Source organism: Carex rostrata, chromosome 33 (genome assembly GCF_964058835.1).
Source record: "Carex rostrata chromosome 33, lpCarRost1.2, whole genome shotgun sequence".
Taxonomy (NCBI): domain Eukaryota; kingdom Viridiplantae; phylum Streptophyta; class Magnoliopsida; order Poales; family Cyperaceae; genus Carex; species Carex rostrata.
In genome coordinates this window covers 2,227,179-2,240,766 of record NC_135950.1, presented here as the reverse complement: position 1 = coordinate 2,240,766, position 13,588 = coordinate 2,227,179, and the positions used below count along the sequence as shown (strand labels likewise).

General features: G+C 34.9%; 2 protein-coding genes across 3 annotated transcripts; both read right to left on the bottom strand.

Moving 5' to 3' along the window:
• Positions 1-787: 787 nt before the first annotated feature.
• On the bottom strand, positions 788-3,063 carry LOC144548583 (uncharacterized). The gene is made up of 2 exons (XM_078297286.1): positions 2,869-3,063; positions 788-1,375 (listed from the first exon to the last, which is right to left on the bottom strand). Exons 1-2 carry the CDS (start codon positions 2,962-2,964, stop codon positions 956-958), a joined length of 516 nt encoding a protein of 171 aa, XP_078153412.1. The 5' UTR covers positions 2,965-3,063; the 3' UTR covers positions 788-955.
• A 4,574-nt stretch (positions 3,064-7,637) lies between these two features.
• LOC144548571 (putative disease resistance protein RGA3) lies at positions 7,638-13,276 on the bottom strand. 2 transcript variants are annotated; one of them, XM_078297276.1, is made up of 3 exons: positions 10,323-13,276; positions 9,599-9,743; positions 7,638-8,203 (listed from the first exon to the last, which is right to left on the bottom strand). In XM_078297276.1, the coding sequence occupies exons 1-2, from the start codon at positions 13,212-13,214 to the stop codon at positions 9,600-9,602; spliced, it is 3,036 nt and encodes a 1,011-aa protein (XP_078153402.1). In that variant the 5' UTR covers positions 13,215-13,276; the 3' UTR covers positions 7,638-8,203; position 9,599. The 2 variants fall into 2 exon arrangements, with proteins under 2 accessions (XP_078153402.1, XP_078153400.1); XM_078297274.1 differs by having other exon boundaries at positions 8,142-8,278.
• Positions 13,277-13,588: the final 312 nt, after the last annotated feature.

Genomic DNA, 13,588 nt, shown 5'->3' with positions numbered 1-13,588 from the left:
GACTCGGGTTCAGGGTTTATGTCTATAATTTTTTCTCGTTCCACCCAAAATGTTTCAAATATTATTATATTTGTCCCAAAATTTTATTGTTCTTTATTTTAACCTCCCATTAATTATGTACGCTATAAAATCTATACCATAAGAAGCTAATGAATAATACGAAATAAAAGTTTTTTTTACTAGATTTTGAGTTAATTTAAATTTTAATGCTCTTCTAACACAATAGATGACAATTAAATAACTCTTTAAGTGAATTTGAATTTTTTTTTTATTTGTAATAGTAAAATATTACTATAAATTTTCATTAATTAAACTAATAAAACTAGTTTATATGACAGTAGAAGAAATATTTAAGTGCATATTTTAGACTTCCAAGTTCCAACTAATGAAATATTATTATATACTTAATAATTTAATAGTTACTGTAAAAAATATTAATTCATTATTTGTCTCCTTTTGGCAAGTTAATTATCAAAAGAAACGATTGAGTATTTTCCCTATGATTTAAATCTTATTCTTCACAAACTTCAAAATTCATTTTACCTTTCGAGCTATAAAAGTTATACCCATAAAACAACATGTTTTAATTTTTAATTACCATATAAAAAAATACAACTTTAAATATCAAGTTTTCCTCGAGTAGTTTAACCGTTTCAGACAAATAATTAAAAAAAAAATACAAGTTTTTTTTTCCAATTCCGTATGGTCATAAATCAAAATAATTTAGGCAATTTAATTCAAATAAAGAACGAGAAACAATCAAAAGTAAAAACGGTCGTACAATGTATTTTATATTTGCTGCAAAAGTCTCAACTAAAGCAATTAGAGAACCAGATAAATTTGCTGCAAAAGTCTGAATTCTTGCAACTAGATCATTGGTACATTGAATTTAAAAACATAGTCATTATTCTTGAATTGACCACAACTCGGTGGAAATTCACATCACAAAGATATTTTAAAAAGAGGCTTGAACTAATTTTGGTTGCCCTTTGTTGTCTGAGCTTGGCTCCTTTTTCTCCTCTTTGGGTTGCTCCTTTTTCTCATTTTTCTCCAATTTAGGGTTTTTTTTCTCCTCTTTCGGTTGCTCTTTTTTCTCCTCTTTTGGTTGCTCTTTTTTCTCCAATTTAGGGATTTTTTTCTCTTCTTTTGGAGCAGTATTATCTTTCTTCTTCAGACCAGCCTTCTCTCTTAGTTGTTCAAGTTTCTCCATTAGTGTTCTTCTCATATCTTGTTTCGCGATTCGTGCATGTGCATCTGCCGGTTCAGTTTGAATCAAGGCCATAAAAAGAAGTGTGCCCGTCACACATGACAAGGCATCTCTACGTGATATATTGCTTCCTCCATTTAGAATTATTTTTGGAGTACTCCTTTCAAACTGCCAAGGTTGAAAAAGAAAAATTAAATACAACAACAAATTGAGATAATCTACATGATAAATCTCACTTTGATAAGTAACAATAATATTTTTTTGTTGGGTTTCTTTGTATTTATGTTCCTGACTTCCTACATATACTTCTTTATTTGGTATTTTGCTTTCTCTTTCAGCTCCACCCCCCACCCAAACCCCCCAAAAGAAAGGCTTACTGGTATAGATCAAAGTTTGCAAGAACAAATGCTAGAGTAATAAAGTTAGTTGTAAGCCCAAATGTAAAGGGCATAGGATGTCTTTTGCACAAATACCCCCTAGAAGACTAGAATTCAGTATTTTAAACACTTCAACAGCAAAAGCTTTAAATTCGACTTCATAAAGCATGGTAAATTAGTTTGATATGAACCTAAAAGAGAAAAATTTATAAAAGAGTTTCCTCTTGTACATAATGCTAAAAATTGTTCTTTCTTTCATTTAGAACCTTTACAATTTTTTCCCATTATGTATAACACATCTCAAGAAATCTTGCCAAGAGAAATCATTGCAGAAATTATATACATAAACTTGCTATTTCCTGAAAAACCTGTGAAAGAAATTTTCACATAATGTTGCAAAAGTTTCACTTTAGAAAAGCAATCATAACTTTTTACATAATTCTTTCAGACAATTAAGACAACAAAAAGGTTTTGGTGCTAGTTTTAAAGAGTTTGTGCAAAACTTCTCCTATGCTACCAGTAATGGTGCAGCAAAAGCGTCTTTCTGAAAAAACATTGCAAAAGACTATCTTGAGTCTAAATATAAAATAATCCCAAATCATACAGTTTCTCAAGAAAATAATAAGAAACAAAAAGCTAGCAATAGCATTTATAGAAGTCTAATACACAATTGTTGCTGCAAGTAACACCCAACATTATTTTTATTCAAATTAAGAACAATAACATTTTGTACTATTTGCAATATACATCCAAGTGTGGTTAAACTGCTACCAGTAAAGGAAAAGTTGATCGATCCCTTTATGACTAGTTTACATGAACTTAAAAATCCCAAATGTATGTCTGTCAGACTTTAAGTTTTTAATCAAATTAGGTTAGAAAAATTACTAGATTAGGTTTTACCAGAACATAACATAAGTTAAAGAATTTCAATCTCACGATTATAATGGTAAGACATGAATTGTAAATATGCATTTGGTAAATACAATAAATAGTTGGTCCTATTTAGAAAAAGTGCTTTATCAACAGTTCGATAAAGCAAATCCAGGGAAATCACAGGTCAAAAGTCACTCGTTATTAAAGCAGATTTTGCAGATTAACCCCACCTTAATAAATAAATCACAACGTGCATTTTACCAATGAACTCAGATGTAATCAGTCCAGAGATCCCCTTAAACCGCTCTCCACAGTGAAATAATCACTAGCTCTTGCATTAATACAAAGTACTGACATTGCAACATTGTACACAAAAATGCAAAGAGAAAACAGATCTAGTTAGATATCAACCTGGAGAGAAGCTTGGGTTTTGAACGAAGAGTGTTTTCTGGTAACAACGTTAGGTATTGAAGGAGTAGTGCTTAGCTTGAGAGAAGAAAACGCCATGTTCTTCGATCTACAGTTGTCCTTTTCTAGTGGAGAAGTGGATCCGCAGAGGCACACTGCTAGTCTGCTATTTTGTTTTGTTTACAAGTTTATTGTTTACGAAGAAAAAAAGATAAAAAGAAAAGAAACCTTTCTCATAATAATTAATACCGATCAAGTAGGCCCCATCATATTGGGCCACGTTTTACTGACTCCATATCCTCTGGGGTAACAAAATATTTCTGTTTGGATCATGGACGTCCGATCGGAATCTTGGTCAACCATCTCGAGGCTGATGATGATTGACGGACCAGATCCAAAGAGATATTTTCTGTTACCTTAGGTGATACGAATTCCAATTTTTTGGGCCATAGTCCACTGCGAGTCCGTATCGTCTGCATTAATTCAGAAGAGATCTTTTGAGTTAATGCATTTTGTCCGTCTGATTGTAATCGGAGCCCATCCAGTCTCCGTCTATAATATAGGAGGTCTTTAATATTAGTGCGGATCTAATATACACAAATCTTAAAACTAATCGGACAGTCCATATACATTAACTCACAAGATTCCTTTTTGAGTTTAGGCAGAGGATACGAATTCGTCCACTGCAGCACTGCCCCTGTTTTGTTTTGCATGCTCCTCACCGACTCGACTCGACGAGGGAATCGTGATTCACATGGTCTTTGAAAGGTATTTTCTTCCTCCAGTTTGAACGAACTGCAGACGTCCAGTCATTCCACACAGAGCACGGAATCTGAAACAACGTGTTACAGGCAGTGTTATCAGAACCGGACCGGAAAAAATCGGAACCGGTGACTTGTCCGGTTTGGTTCATTTAAAGAATCGTTTGTGCATTTAAACCGGTCAAAACTGGTTTGACCGGCCGGGTTTAACTGAGAAATCGTGGAAATATTCGGAAAAAAACCCGGTTCAAACACATTCATATTTAGAGCTAAATCACTATGGAAAAACAAAGGGGATCGAGCTCTATTGAAAATGATAAGGGGAAGAGGAGATTCTGACAGTGTGGACCCATCTATAAAAAAGGTGTTTGCTGTAGCTTTTAAATTTTTTTAGTTTGACTCGATTCTCGAGAATTGGAGAATCAAGTGGCCTATTAATTTAATATTTTGAAAGATATTACACAACGCTATATTAAATGTTAAAAGATTATCATGACCAGTGATTGATTTTGATATTTTGCAAAAAGTTTTTGTTTTTTAATCTATCAAGTTCCTTTTTTAGTTGAAAAAAGTTATATGTATACTCTGAACATGCTTATTTTTATCATGTATGTAACATTTTCTATTTTTAAGAAAACAAAATTTACAATTTATTTTTATCATAGTTTTTTTCATTTTTAAATACTTTTATTGTATTGTTAAAGTGGATCATAGAGATATGAAATTTACTTTAAATCTTTACAAGCACCAATAAATATTGTATAGGCTTTGAATATTGTGTGGACAAGCCTTATATGTTCACTAATATACCGGTCTGCATCAATCTGAATTGAAAAGGTTTAAGAAAATTTTTTTTTGATGACTTATATAATAAAATATAAAAAAGTTGTATGCATCAAATTGGAATTGAAGAACAAATATATAAATATTATCAATTGAGTTATTTATCTAATGAATTTTATTCAAATTAAACTATATATACTGCAATTAATATTGTTTAAGATAAAGATTTAGCAGCTCAATAAAAAATCAAGCTATTTTAAAAAACCAGCAGTTGAACCGGTCGATCCAGTGGTCTAACCAGTAAACCGATGAACCGAAGCTTTACAAGTTTGATGTCCGGTCCGGTTCTGATAACATTGCTTTGCTAGCAAAGCCAACCAGGAGTCATGTTTTTTTTCATTTACATGTAGAAGTCAGAAGCTTCTTCATTAATATATAAGTATTTTATTATTATTATTTAGTATACTGGTTAAGAGACAGATCACTTGGTCGACTTCGCTAGCAAAGCCAACCAGGAGTCATGTTTTTTTTTTTTTATTTGCAAGTTGATATTTCGACATTTTATCTGTAATTTAAAGCGTAATTTACTATAAAACATTAAAACTCGATTGCAAGCTGTATTGGTATAGTCGTAAGCGATTACGTAATGTAGCATCTACTTGAACTCTGTTCTAAATTTTATGTCAATTGAATATTAATTCACAATTATAAAATAACAATAAAAAAATCATATCATGAATTTGATTTAGATTTAATATCATCTCACCAAAAACTACAACATATTGTTGTTATTGAACTAGGTAATATGTTTTGTATCTCAATTGCCGGTGCTAATTACCCGAATTCACATCACCTAAGGTTACCTGACTAAGTATAACTGAATTGAACGGCCCAAAACTGAAAATTTTAACTTGGCACGAATCTCAAAGCACAAATAATACTGTCCCTGCGCCATCTCGAGCAGGCACCGTCTGAGATTAAATCTGAGCCGTCCATTTCAATTGTGTTGAGTCAGAAACCTTAGAGCATCTACATCCCTGAAACTATTAGAGTTTCTAATCTAACGTGGCAGTTTCTAATACAGTTTCAGGAATGTGAGAGAGTTTCTTATTTAGAAACTATATATGCAGGAAAGTTTCTTATTAAGAAACTGTTTATAAACTCTATGTTGGCCAAATGATTGGTTCAAATTGTTTCTCCTTTTTTAATTTGTTGCTGACGTGGCTTAATAGAAACTCTAAAATGAGTTTCAGGGATGTGGGAGTTAGAAACTTTAAAGACCATAATTTCTAAAAAGTAGTTAATAGCTATTTAGAAATTTTTTTGAATTTTAGGGACGTAGATGCTCTTAGAGGATACAAATCCCAATTACCCACCGTCCCGTATCTTTAATGAAAGCCATCATTGCCGCCACCTCCGGTGCCAATTACTATCGAAACACAGAACAGAAGTTTAACTAGTTTTTTTTTTCATAATAATCAGAGTAAAAAGATGGTAATCTAGATCAACTAAACTAAAATTTGATCCACTACTCCAATTGTAACTTAATATATATTGCCAAATTTTATGTCAGAAAATTATTAATATAAATCACCATCCGAACTGAGAAAACGCTTAAGATTGTTGGATACATTTTCAGAATAATTCGGATCGTTAGATAAATTAATAAATAAAATGAATTAAGTTGAAATAATATTAGCCAGATTGTGTGCGAGACGCTGTCTAAGACATATTAATTTATATCGTGTAAGATTTGAAAATGCAACCAAGATAATTTGGAATTATCGCTTCTTAGATACAATCAGAGAAGCAAATTACCATAACTCTACAATAGCCAGCATAGATCAGTATTTAATCAAGAGAAATTTAGATATATGCCCGTCATAACTTGTTAAATTAGATATTTCTCCATCTAAAATTAAAATTAGTTATTTCTCCATCTAAACATAATTATTTTATTAAAATACCCATTTTTTATTTTTTATTAAAAATACAAACTAATATTATAAAATATCTGATTGGACAATTTTACCTCTTACTTTAAACTGTACTGTGTTACACTCAGACTTCATTCCTTCAACACCCAGGCTTGATTGCGAAAATAGAGAAAGAGAGAGAGAGTAAATAAGTTTGAATGTTTGATAGCCTCTTTTATTTCTCTTTGTTGCGTCGGATAAAGGAAATATAGAGAGATCTTTATTCTGATAATTATTTGGTACAATACTCAGGCTTTCAGTTTTTTTTTCCCTCTGTTGCGTCGTATAAAGGGAAGACATTTATTCTCATTTTATCTCTTTAGACCATATATATAGTAGTATAGCAGTTCTCATTTCATCTCATTTTAGCACTCGCTATCAAATCAATGATGAAAAACTCGAAATGAGTATAAATGAAACTTAGAGGGACAAAATGGGCATGCACTTTTACAATCAATGATAAAAAAAAAGAATCAGGTTATATTTCTAAAAACAATGACTAGTGATTTAAATCCAGAAGATTATCTGAAGAGAGGGGATAGAGCTGAACAGAAGGTGCGGAGAAGATGAAGAATCACGCAATGATTAAGCATGGTTACATTGGAATTGGGATCCCTCTTTTAGCTCTTTCCCTGCACCTTGCACCCTGATTTAAAATCATGGTGCTACTTAGCTCAGGGTGCTATTGGATATCACAATAATAAAATATATCGCTTATTTTAAATTATGGTGTAGAGGAAGAACTAATGGGAAGAGGGACGCAACACAATATTTTCAAGGTAAGGATATAATTGTCCTTTAAATTTTAATATTAGTATTAATTAATATTTTTAGACATAATCAAAGAATGGGGAGATCAATAAATTAAATGAGTTTGGACAGGGAAATAACTAATTTTCAATTTTGAATGGAGAAATATCTAATTGAACAAGTTATGATGGGCATATATCTAAATTTCTCTTTAATGAATTAAGATAAATAAAAAAAGTTGAATGAGAGTATAAAAGAATTGTTCATTAATTAAAGAGATTAATCTGGGAACAAAACCCAATCAGAGAATCAGAGGAGAGAGAGTGCATGTATAAATTGTAAGAATAAAAGGAAAAGCATCATTCCGGTAATTAAAAAAAGTATCATATCAATGAATAATCAAAGGTTAAACGGTCTTTAGCCAAGCGGCCTTTGGGCATTCATTTCAATTAATTCTAATAGATAAGCACTCAGAAAAACAGAAAATCAACTGAATTGATTATATATTGGATTTTCTTAGTTTAACCCCGAAGTTTAAAGATATTACAAATAACATTATAATTTTGAGTTTTCAAAATTTAGGTTTCAACATAATAGTGGACCCAGAATAATCATGAAAGTATACTGGTGCCAAGACATACACACTGATAAAAATGATATATTGGAAAAGTACTTCATTAGTAACTGCAAAGAGAGACTAGGAGCAGTTATTAAGAAGATTGAAAAACCTACTGCCAGAGGGTATATATCCAGCTTGAGGAGGGTATGTTCATCAATCTTGGAATTGAGAGTGTGGGTCCAGATAGAGACCACAAGGGAGACTATGGAGACGTTTTGGGAGATGGATATCAAATCAAGGATGGCTTTGGAGAGATTGCGCTTGACCACATTGGCATTTGTTATCATTCCTGGTGGAAGGTGGACTCGGTGTGGTTGTCAAGGTAACCAGGCTGGTACCACCATATGCCTTCTTCTTACATTTCTGACAGGTCGGCCCTGGTTGTCGGTCTCCATGCGTTGCTGTTTAGCTTGTTAGTGATGAGTGTGTGCTTGGGGCATTGATTTAACCTGGTTGAGAGAGTGTGAGTATTTCATCAAGATGTGTAAACCATGAAATATGCTGTCGTTGTACTGGTACAAAACCTGGCCAGTACAAATTGAAGCAAAATTAAGGTTTACTCATCCTCAGTTCAGAAAATGCTGTGGTTATACTGGTGCTAGACCAAACCTAGTTAATGCGACCATCAAATAAAATTGTATACCAGGAAAAAGTTGTGGTTATACAGATAACAGATAGGACCCACACCAATTGTATACCAATTATGATTTATGATTATAGACCAACACTCATTATATTATTTCATTTTGTTGAGAGTCTTCAAAAAATTTCAGTCTTCCCTGGCAGGGTCTAAAAGGAGGGACTAAAAAGCAGAAGTATGATAAAATCAGTGAGAAGAAAATGCTCACTCCAGTTGAGGTATTTATTACAGAGTGAGGCTATGGTACTATGCATAGCACAGATTGGTTCATACTATGGATCAATATATTAATTTTTAGAGTCGAAATAGTTGATCTGAACTGTTTAAGATGATTTCCAAATGAAAATGTACTTGCGACTAAGTTTTACATTTTTTATATTTTTTTTTAAATAGGTAGAAAATCACTACTTTTGAATGGTCTAGAATCTACTGATCAAGTGATTTTCTACCTATCTAAAAAATAGTAAAAAAAACTATAAAAAATAGTAAAAAAACTATAAAAAAAAGTAAAAATTGATCTACAAGTACATTTTCATACGGAAATCATGTTGTACGGTTCAGATCGATTGTTTAGACTTTGAGAATGGAGATATTGATCCATAGTATGGACAAATATGCGCTATGCATAGTGCCGTAGCCTCACTCTTCATTATAATATTTTTGTATTATTTGGGATCATTTTCAAATTATACTCCATACTTTATCAGAAGTGCAAATGAGATTACAAATATGCAAGTCAAAATTATGCAAATTTAGATAAAACCAAAACAAATTATTGTAGTTGGCATCTAATGTCCAAAGAATACCTTTCATCTTAAGTTTTTTACAGTAATAAGTGGTGGGTTTTTATCTGCCTTTTACTTTCATGATTTGGATAAAATCCATGCAATATATTATCATCAAATCGTGCACAAAAATTATCCATCAGAAATTACATCATATTATCCCTATTGTCGATCACCAAGATATGAAAATAAGCCCGATTATTCCTATCTAAAGAGGCTTTTTCATAAATTTATTCATTCATCCAATTTATTGCTATCTAAAGAGGCCTTTTCAACTCACCCCCATCCAATTTGACCCGTTCCAACCCTCCACATGATTTATACAAGTTCCTAAAGCCAGAATCTTGTTTGGTTCGCTATATGATTCTTGTATACTAGTCATAAGACACAGCTTCATGGAAGGAAAAAGAAGTGCATACCCTAAGAAAGTAGAGAAGTCCCATCAGTTGTTAACTCACATAACTGTCCCTTTTCTCTGCGTGTAGAATTCAGATCACTAGAAACCAGTAAAGGACATCGAAGTTCGAAAGTGCTTTGGTTCCTCTTGACCAAGATCAGGCATTCCTATAAGAGGCAAAAATGCATCAGATATGCTAACCTGAAAAATCTGACATCACTAATTTTTTGAGAGGAAGTATTTGAGAAACATAGGCATATGATGATACATTCCATTATCAAAATAATATGAGGCTTTATGTAGAACCATAAGTTCCTCACAACAAGGTTTGTGAAAAAACTGAAGTCTGAAGTGGTAGTATTGCTTAGTCAACTACTTGGCTTGAACTTAATATTGCAATAGGTCTCAAAAAGATGATATCCTACTTCAAGGGATTACAACACCTGCTGGTTCACCAGCACTGTATGGTATTTGGTATTGCTTATGAAAAAAGAATCTCATTCTATGTGGCTTTGACTGCACTTACTGGAAAAATTTAGTTTAGAGCCTTAATAATTTAAATAAATTAAACATTTCAAGGAGATAACAAGTCTAAAACTTACACAACAACCATAATTGTTTTTTCAAAAGTAACCAAAATATAACAAACAAAAAAATTGATATGACTTGAGATCAGAATCTTTGGTTACATGTCAGGTTCAACTTAGCCTAATCGATTCGAAGGAATAGTAGTATAGTACCCATACCTTTTCACAACTCTTCTCCTTGTTGAAGAAGTGAAGCTCCCAACTCCGCTGAAAAAGCAAAGGGCAGCCAGAACAAATGTGCATGTGTTGAAGTGATGGTGAGAGTGGGAGTTCGCGTAGCTGCGGACTGTGCTGTACATGCAATGTATTTACTGAACTTAGTTGTGGTAAAGTTTTCAGTTTGTTGCATTGCATGATAGTAAGTGTATGTAAAAGAGGCAGATCTTCCTTCTTGACCCCATCCCATTTCTCCAAAGCTTCCATCATTTTGAACTCTAAAGTCTCCAAGGCTGGAAAAGTATGATCAAGTTCTTGCTCAGTACCTCCACAAAACTCGGGTCCCACATTTTTTAGTTTGGGCAGGTTTTGTATCAGGAGGTGCCTAAGAACCTGGAGCTGGCCAAGGGGCGGCAGTTCATCACAATCCTGGCAATCTTTCAGAGTTATTCTAACTAATTTGGCAAAGCGTCGGTCCCCTACCCATTTGGGAAGTTTAGAACCACAAAAACCTTTTATTGTCAAATGTTGTAGGTTCACGTTAGGCTGGAGCCCTTCAAGTACCATATAAGAGGATTTTGAAGGTAGCGTTTCTGAACTACAAGGAGAAATTGACCATTGCAAAGTCAATCCTTTTAGTTTTGCCTTATTAACCAGGTTGGCCTTCTCGGCTTCTTCTTTATCACATATATTTTGCAACCCCAAGATCTGCAAGTCACTTTCCAAATTTACCAAATTATTCAATTCTCCAATTCTGCAACTCTGTGAATCACTTGTCACGAAAAATATTGGCAAGTCTATAAGATATTTTAACTTCCCAATGCCAGGCGGGATGCAGACACTGGAACACTTCGGCGTAGGTAATTCAAGATGACGTAAATTGACAAGATGCTTTATACCCCAGGGAAGCTCAGTTAGAGAGTAACAATCCTTCAGATCTAATGTTTGCAACTTGAAGAGACCACAGATTGACTCTGGCAACCTATGTAGTTTGGTTTTCTTGAGCACAAGATAGCGCAAGTGTATTAAGTGGTTGACTGAGCTAGGTAGTTCCTTGATGCTAGTGTGACTCAAATCAAGTGCTCTCAAGCATTTAACAAAGGAAAACAGGTCAATAGACACATTAATTCTGAAGCTTTCATGTTCAGAATTGAACTCCGTTCCACTGATAAGCAAAAGGCTCTGAAGGTCTTTCTCGTTTTGGAGCTGGAATTCTATAGTTTTCTCCAAATCCAAGCACGGAGGAACCAGTGATAAGTGCCTGGCCTTTTCATGCAAATCACACAGTTTATGACCTTCTATTCTGCAACACTTGAGTGCAATAGATTGTATCAACTCATGAAACAGATCATGCACTACATACCTCTCGACACCTGCACCATCCATTGGCAGGTTTTGGAAGAAACACCTCGATACCAACTCATCAAAGTATTTCCCTCCAACCTCTTCATGCTGCACACGTCTGTGTGCCTCAACAAATTCTTGCCCAATCCATAACCGGATTAATTGCTCTTTCTCAAACTCATATCCCTTTGGAAACAGGGAACAATAAGCATAACAGCGTTTTAAATAAGGCGGAAGGCGATTATAAGCAAGTTGTAAAGGTGACAAAATCTCGCTTAGAAGTTGATCATTACTATAAAATCCGCTATGCAAAACATCAAGCCATTTCTCTTCATCAGCAGCTGAGTGAAGAAAATCCCCAATTACTTTTGCTGCTAAAGGTAAACCTTTACACTTCTTGACAATCTCTCGACCTATTGGTTCCAAAGAGGACCAAGTACTGGTATTACGGCCTCCAAATGCCCTTTTCTTGCTGATCAACCAACAAATCTCATCAGGCAGGCAAAGTAGATTATGAACATGAGTAGATTTAACAATGTCACTCACCTTCATATTCTGGGTTGTAACAATTACTTTACTCCCTTTGGCAACGCAATTAAGCAATGCCTCCAGGCTCTCCCAATTTGATTTAACCCAAACCCAATTTTCATCACTCACCCAGAGATCATCAAGAACAAGCAAGACCCGCTTCCCTGTTAGAAACACTAGGAGCGCGTCCTGTAGCAAATTAAGTTCTCTCAGATCACGAGTATCTCCACCAAAACCCTGAATAATTGTTCGTGTTATATTGTCAGCATCAAAATCCTGAGAAGCACTTATCCAACAGCAATAGTCAAAATGATTTTGAACTGTCTCATTCTGGTACCAATGCTGAACCAGAGCAGTTTTCCCGACTCCAGGCATACCGACAATAGAGATAACACCAAAAGACCGATTGCAAGAATCCTCACGTAGCAACAACTTAAGAACACCATTAGAATCCTTCTCTCTGCCACAGAGATCTCCTGTGGTAAGAGAACTGGTCATAAGCCACTTTCTAGAACAGCCACGTCGCGGCGCATCCTCCTCACTCAACCATAGATTCCTCCGGTCAGCAGCAATATCATCGTACTTCTCCATCATGCTCTCAATTTTTAAATTGAAACACTCTGATGGAAAACAGGAGAACAGAAGGCAAACCTCGTGGCGCTTCCTGTTGCTGTCTTTAGACCCCAACAGTTCAAAATTGAAGTCCTCTAGTTGCCTGGCTCTGAAGGAGGAGAACTCGATCTCCTCCATTACATCCTCAGCACGACGCTGAAGGTCTCTGAGTTCTCTTATCCAGTGCTGATCGTACGCATTAGAGATGATCAGGTCATCGGCTGATTTGAGAGCAGCTCTGACTCGATCGAGCTTACATCTGAGCTTTTCCAATTCTTCTTCTTTGACAAAAGAGGGCTGGGAGCCATGAACGAATTGTGAGCTGAGGCGAGCCACCAGCTTCTGGCCCGTATTTCGGAACGAATTTAAGGCGTACCCTAGAGTTTTCAGTAATGCCTCTTGGTCAACCATGGCGTATGGCGTAGAATTATTGGGGAAGGGGTGAGAGATTATTGAGGGAGGGGACTGTGTGAGTGGAATCGAGCAAAATGAGATGGCAAGGTAGACTTCTTGGTTGGTTGACTTGTCGTCTCCAATGAGCAATAGATAGTAGAGGGGAGAGGGGGGTTTCCGATGGGCATCGGACCAAATCCTGTGTTGTTCGATGGGTGTTGCAACTGTCAGATCTGCTATCTGCTTTAGGATTTGTGTGTACGGATTTTAAAGTAGATGCGAAATTGCGGACGCGAATCCTAAAACATATTCGACGGTTTCAACAACCCATCAAACAGGATTTGGTCCGATGCCCATCGGACACCCCCCTTACCCATATTAGAGACGATCAA

Coding starts and splice junctions, on each gene's coding strand:
- LOC144548583 (XM_078297286.1), bottom strand. CDS start 2,964: ATGGCGTTTTCTTCTCTCAAGCTAAGCACTACTCCTTCAATACCTAAC. Junction 1,376..2,868: donor AAACCCAAGCTTCTCTCCAG/GTTGATATCTAA, acceptor CAACCTTGGCAG/TTTGAAAGGAGTACTCCAAA.
- LOC144548571 (XM_078297276.1), bottom strand. CDS start 13,214: ATGGTTGACCAAGAGGCATTACTGAAAACTCTAGGGTACGCCTTAAAT. Junction 9,744..10,322: donor AGGAGAAGAGTTGTGAAAAG/GTATGGGTACTA, acceptor TGCCTCTTATAG/GAATGCCTGATCTTGGTCAA.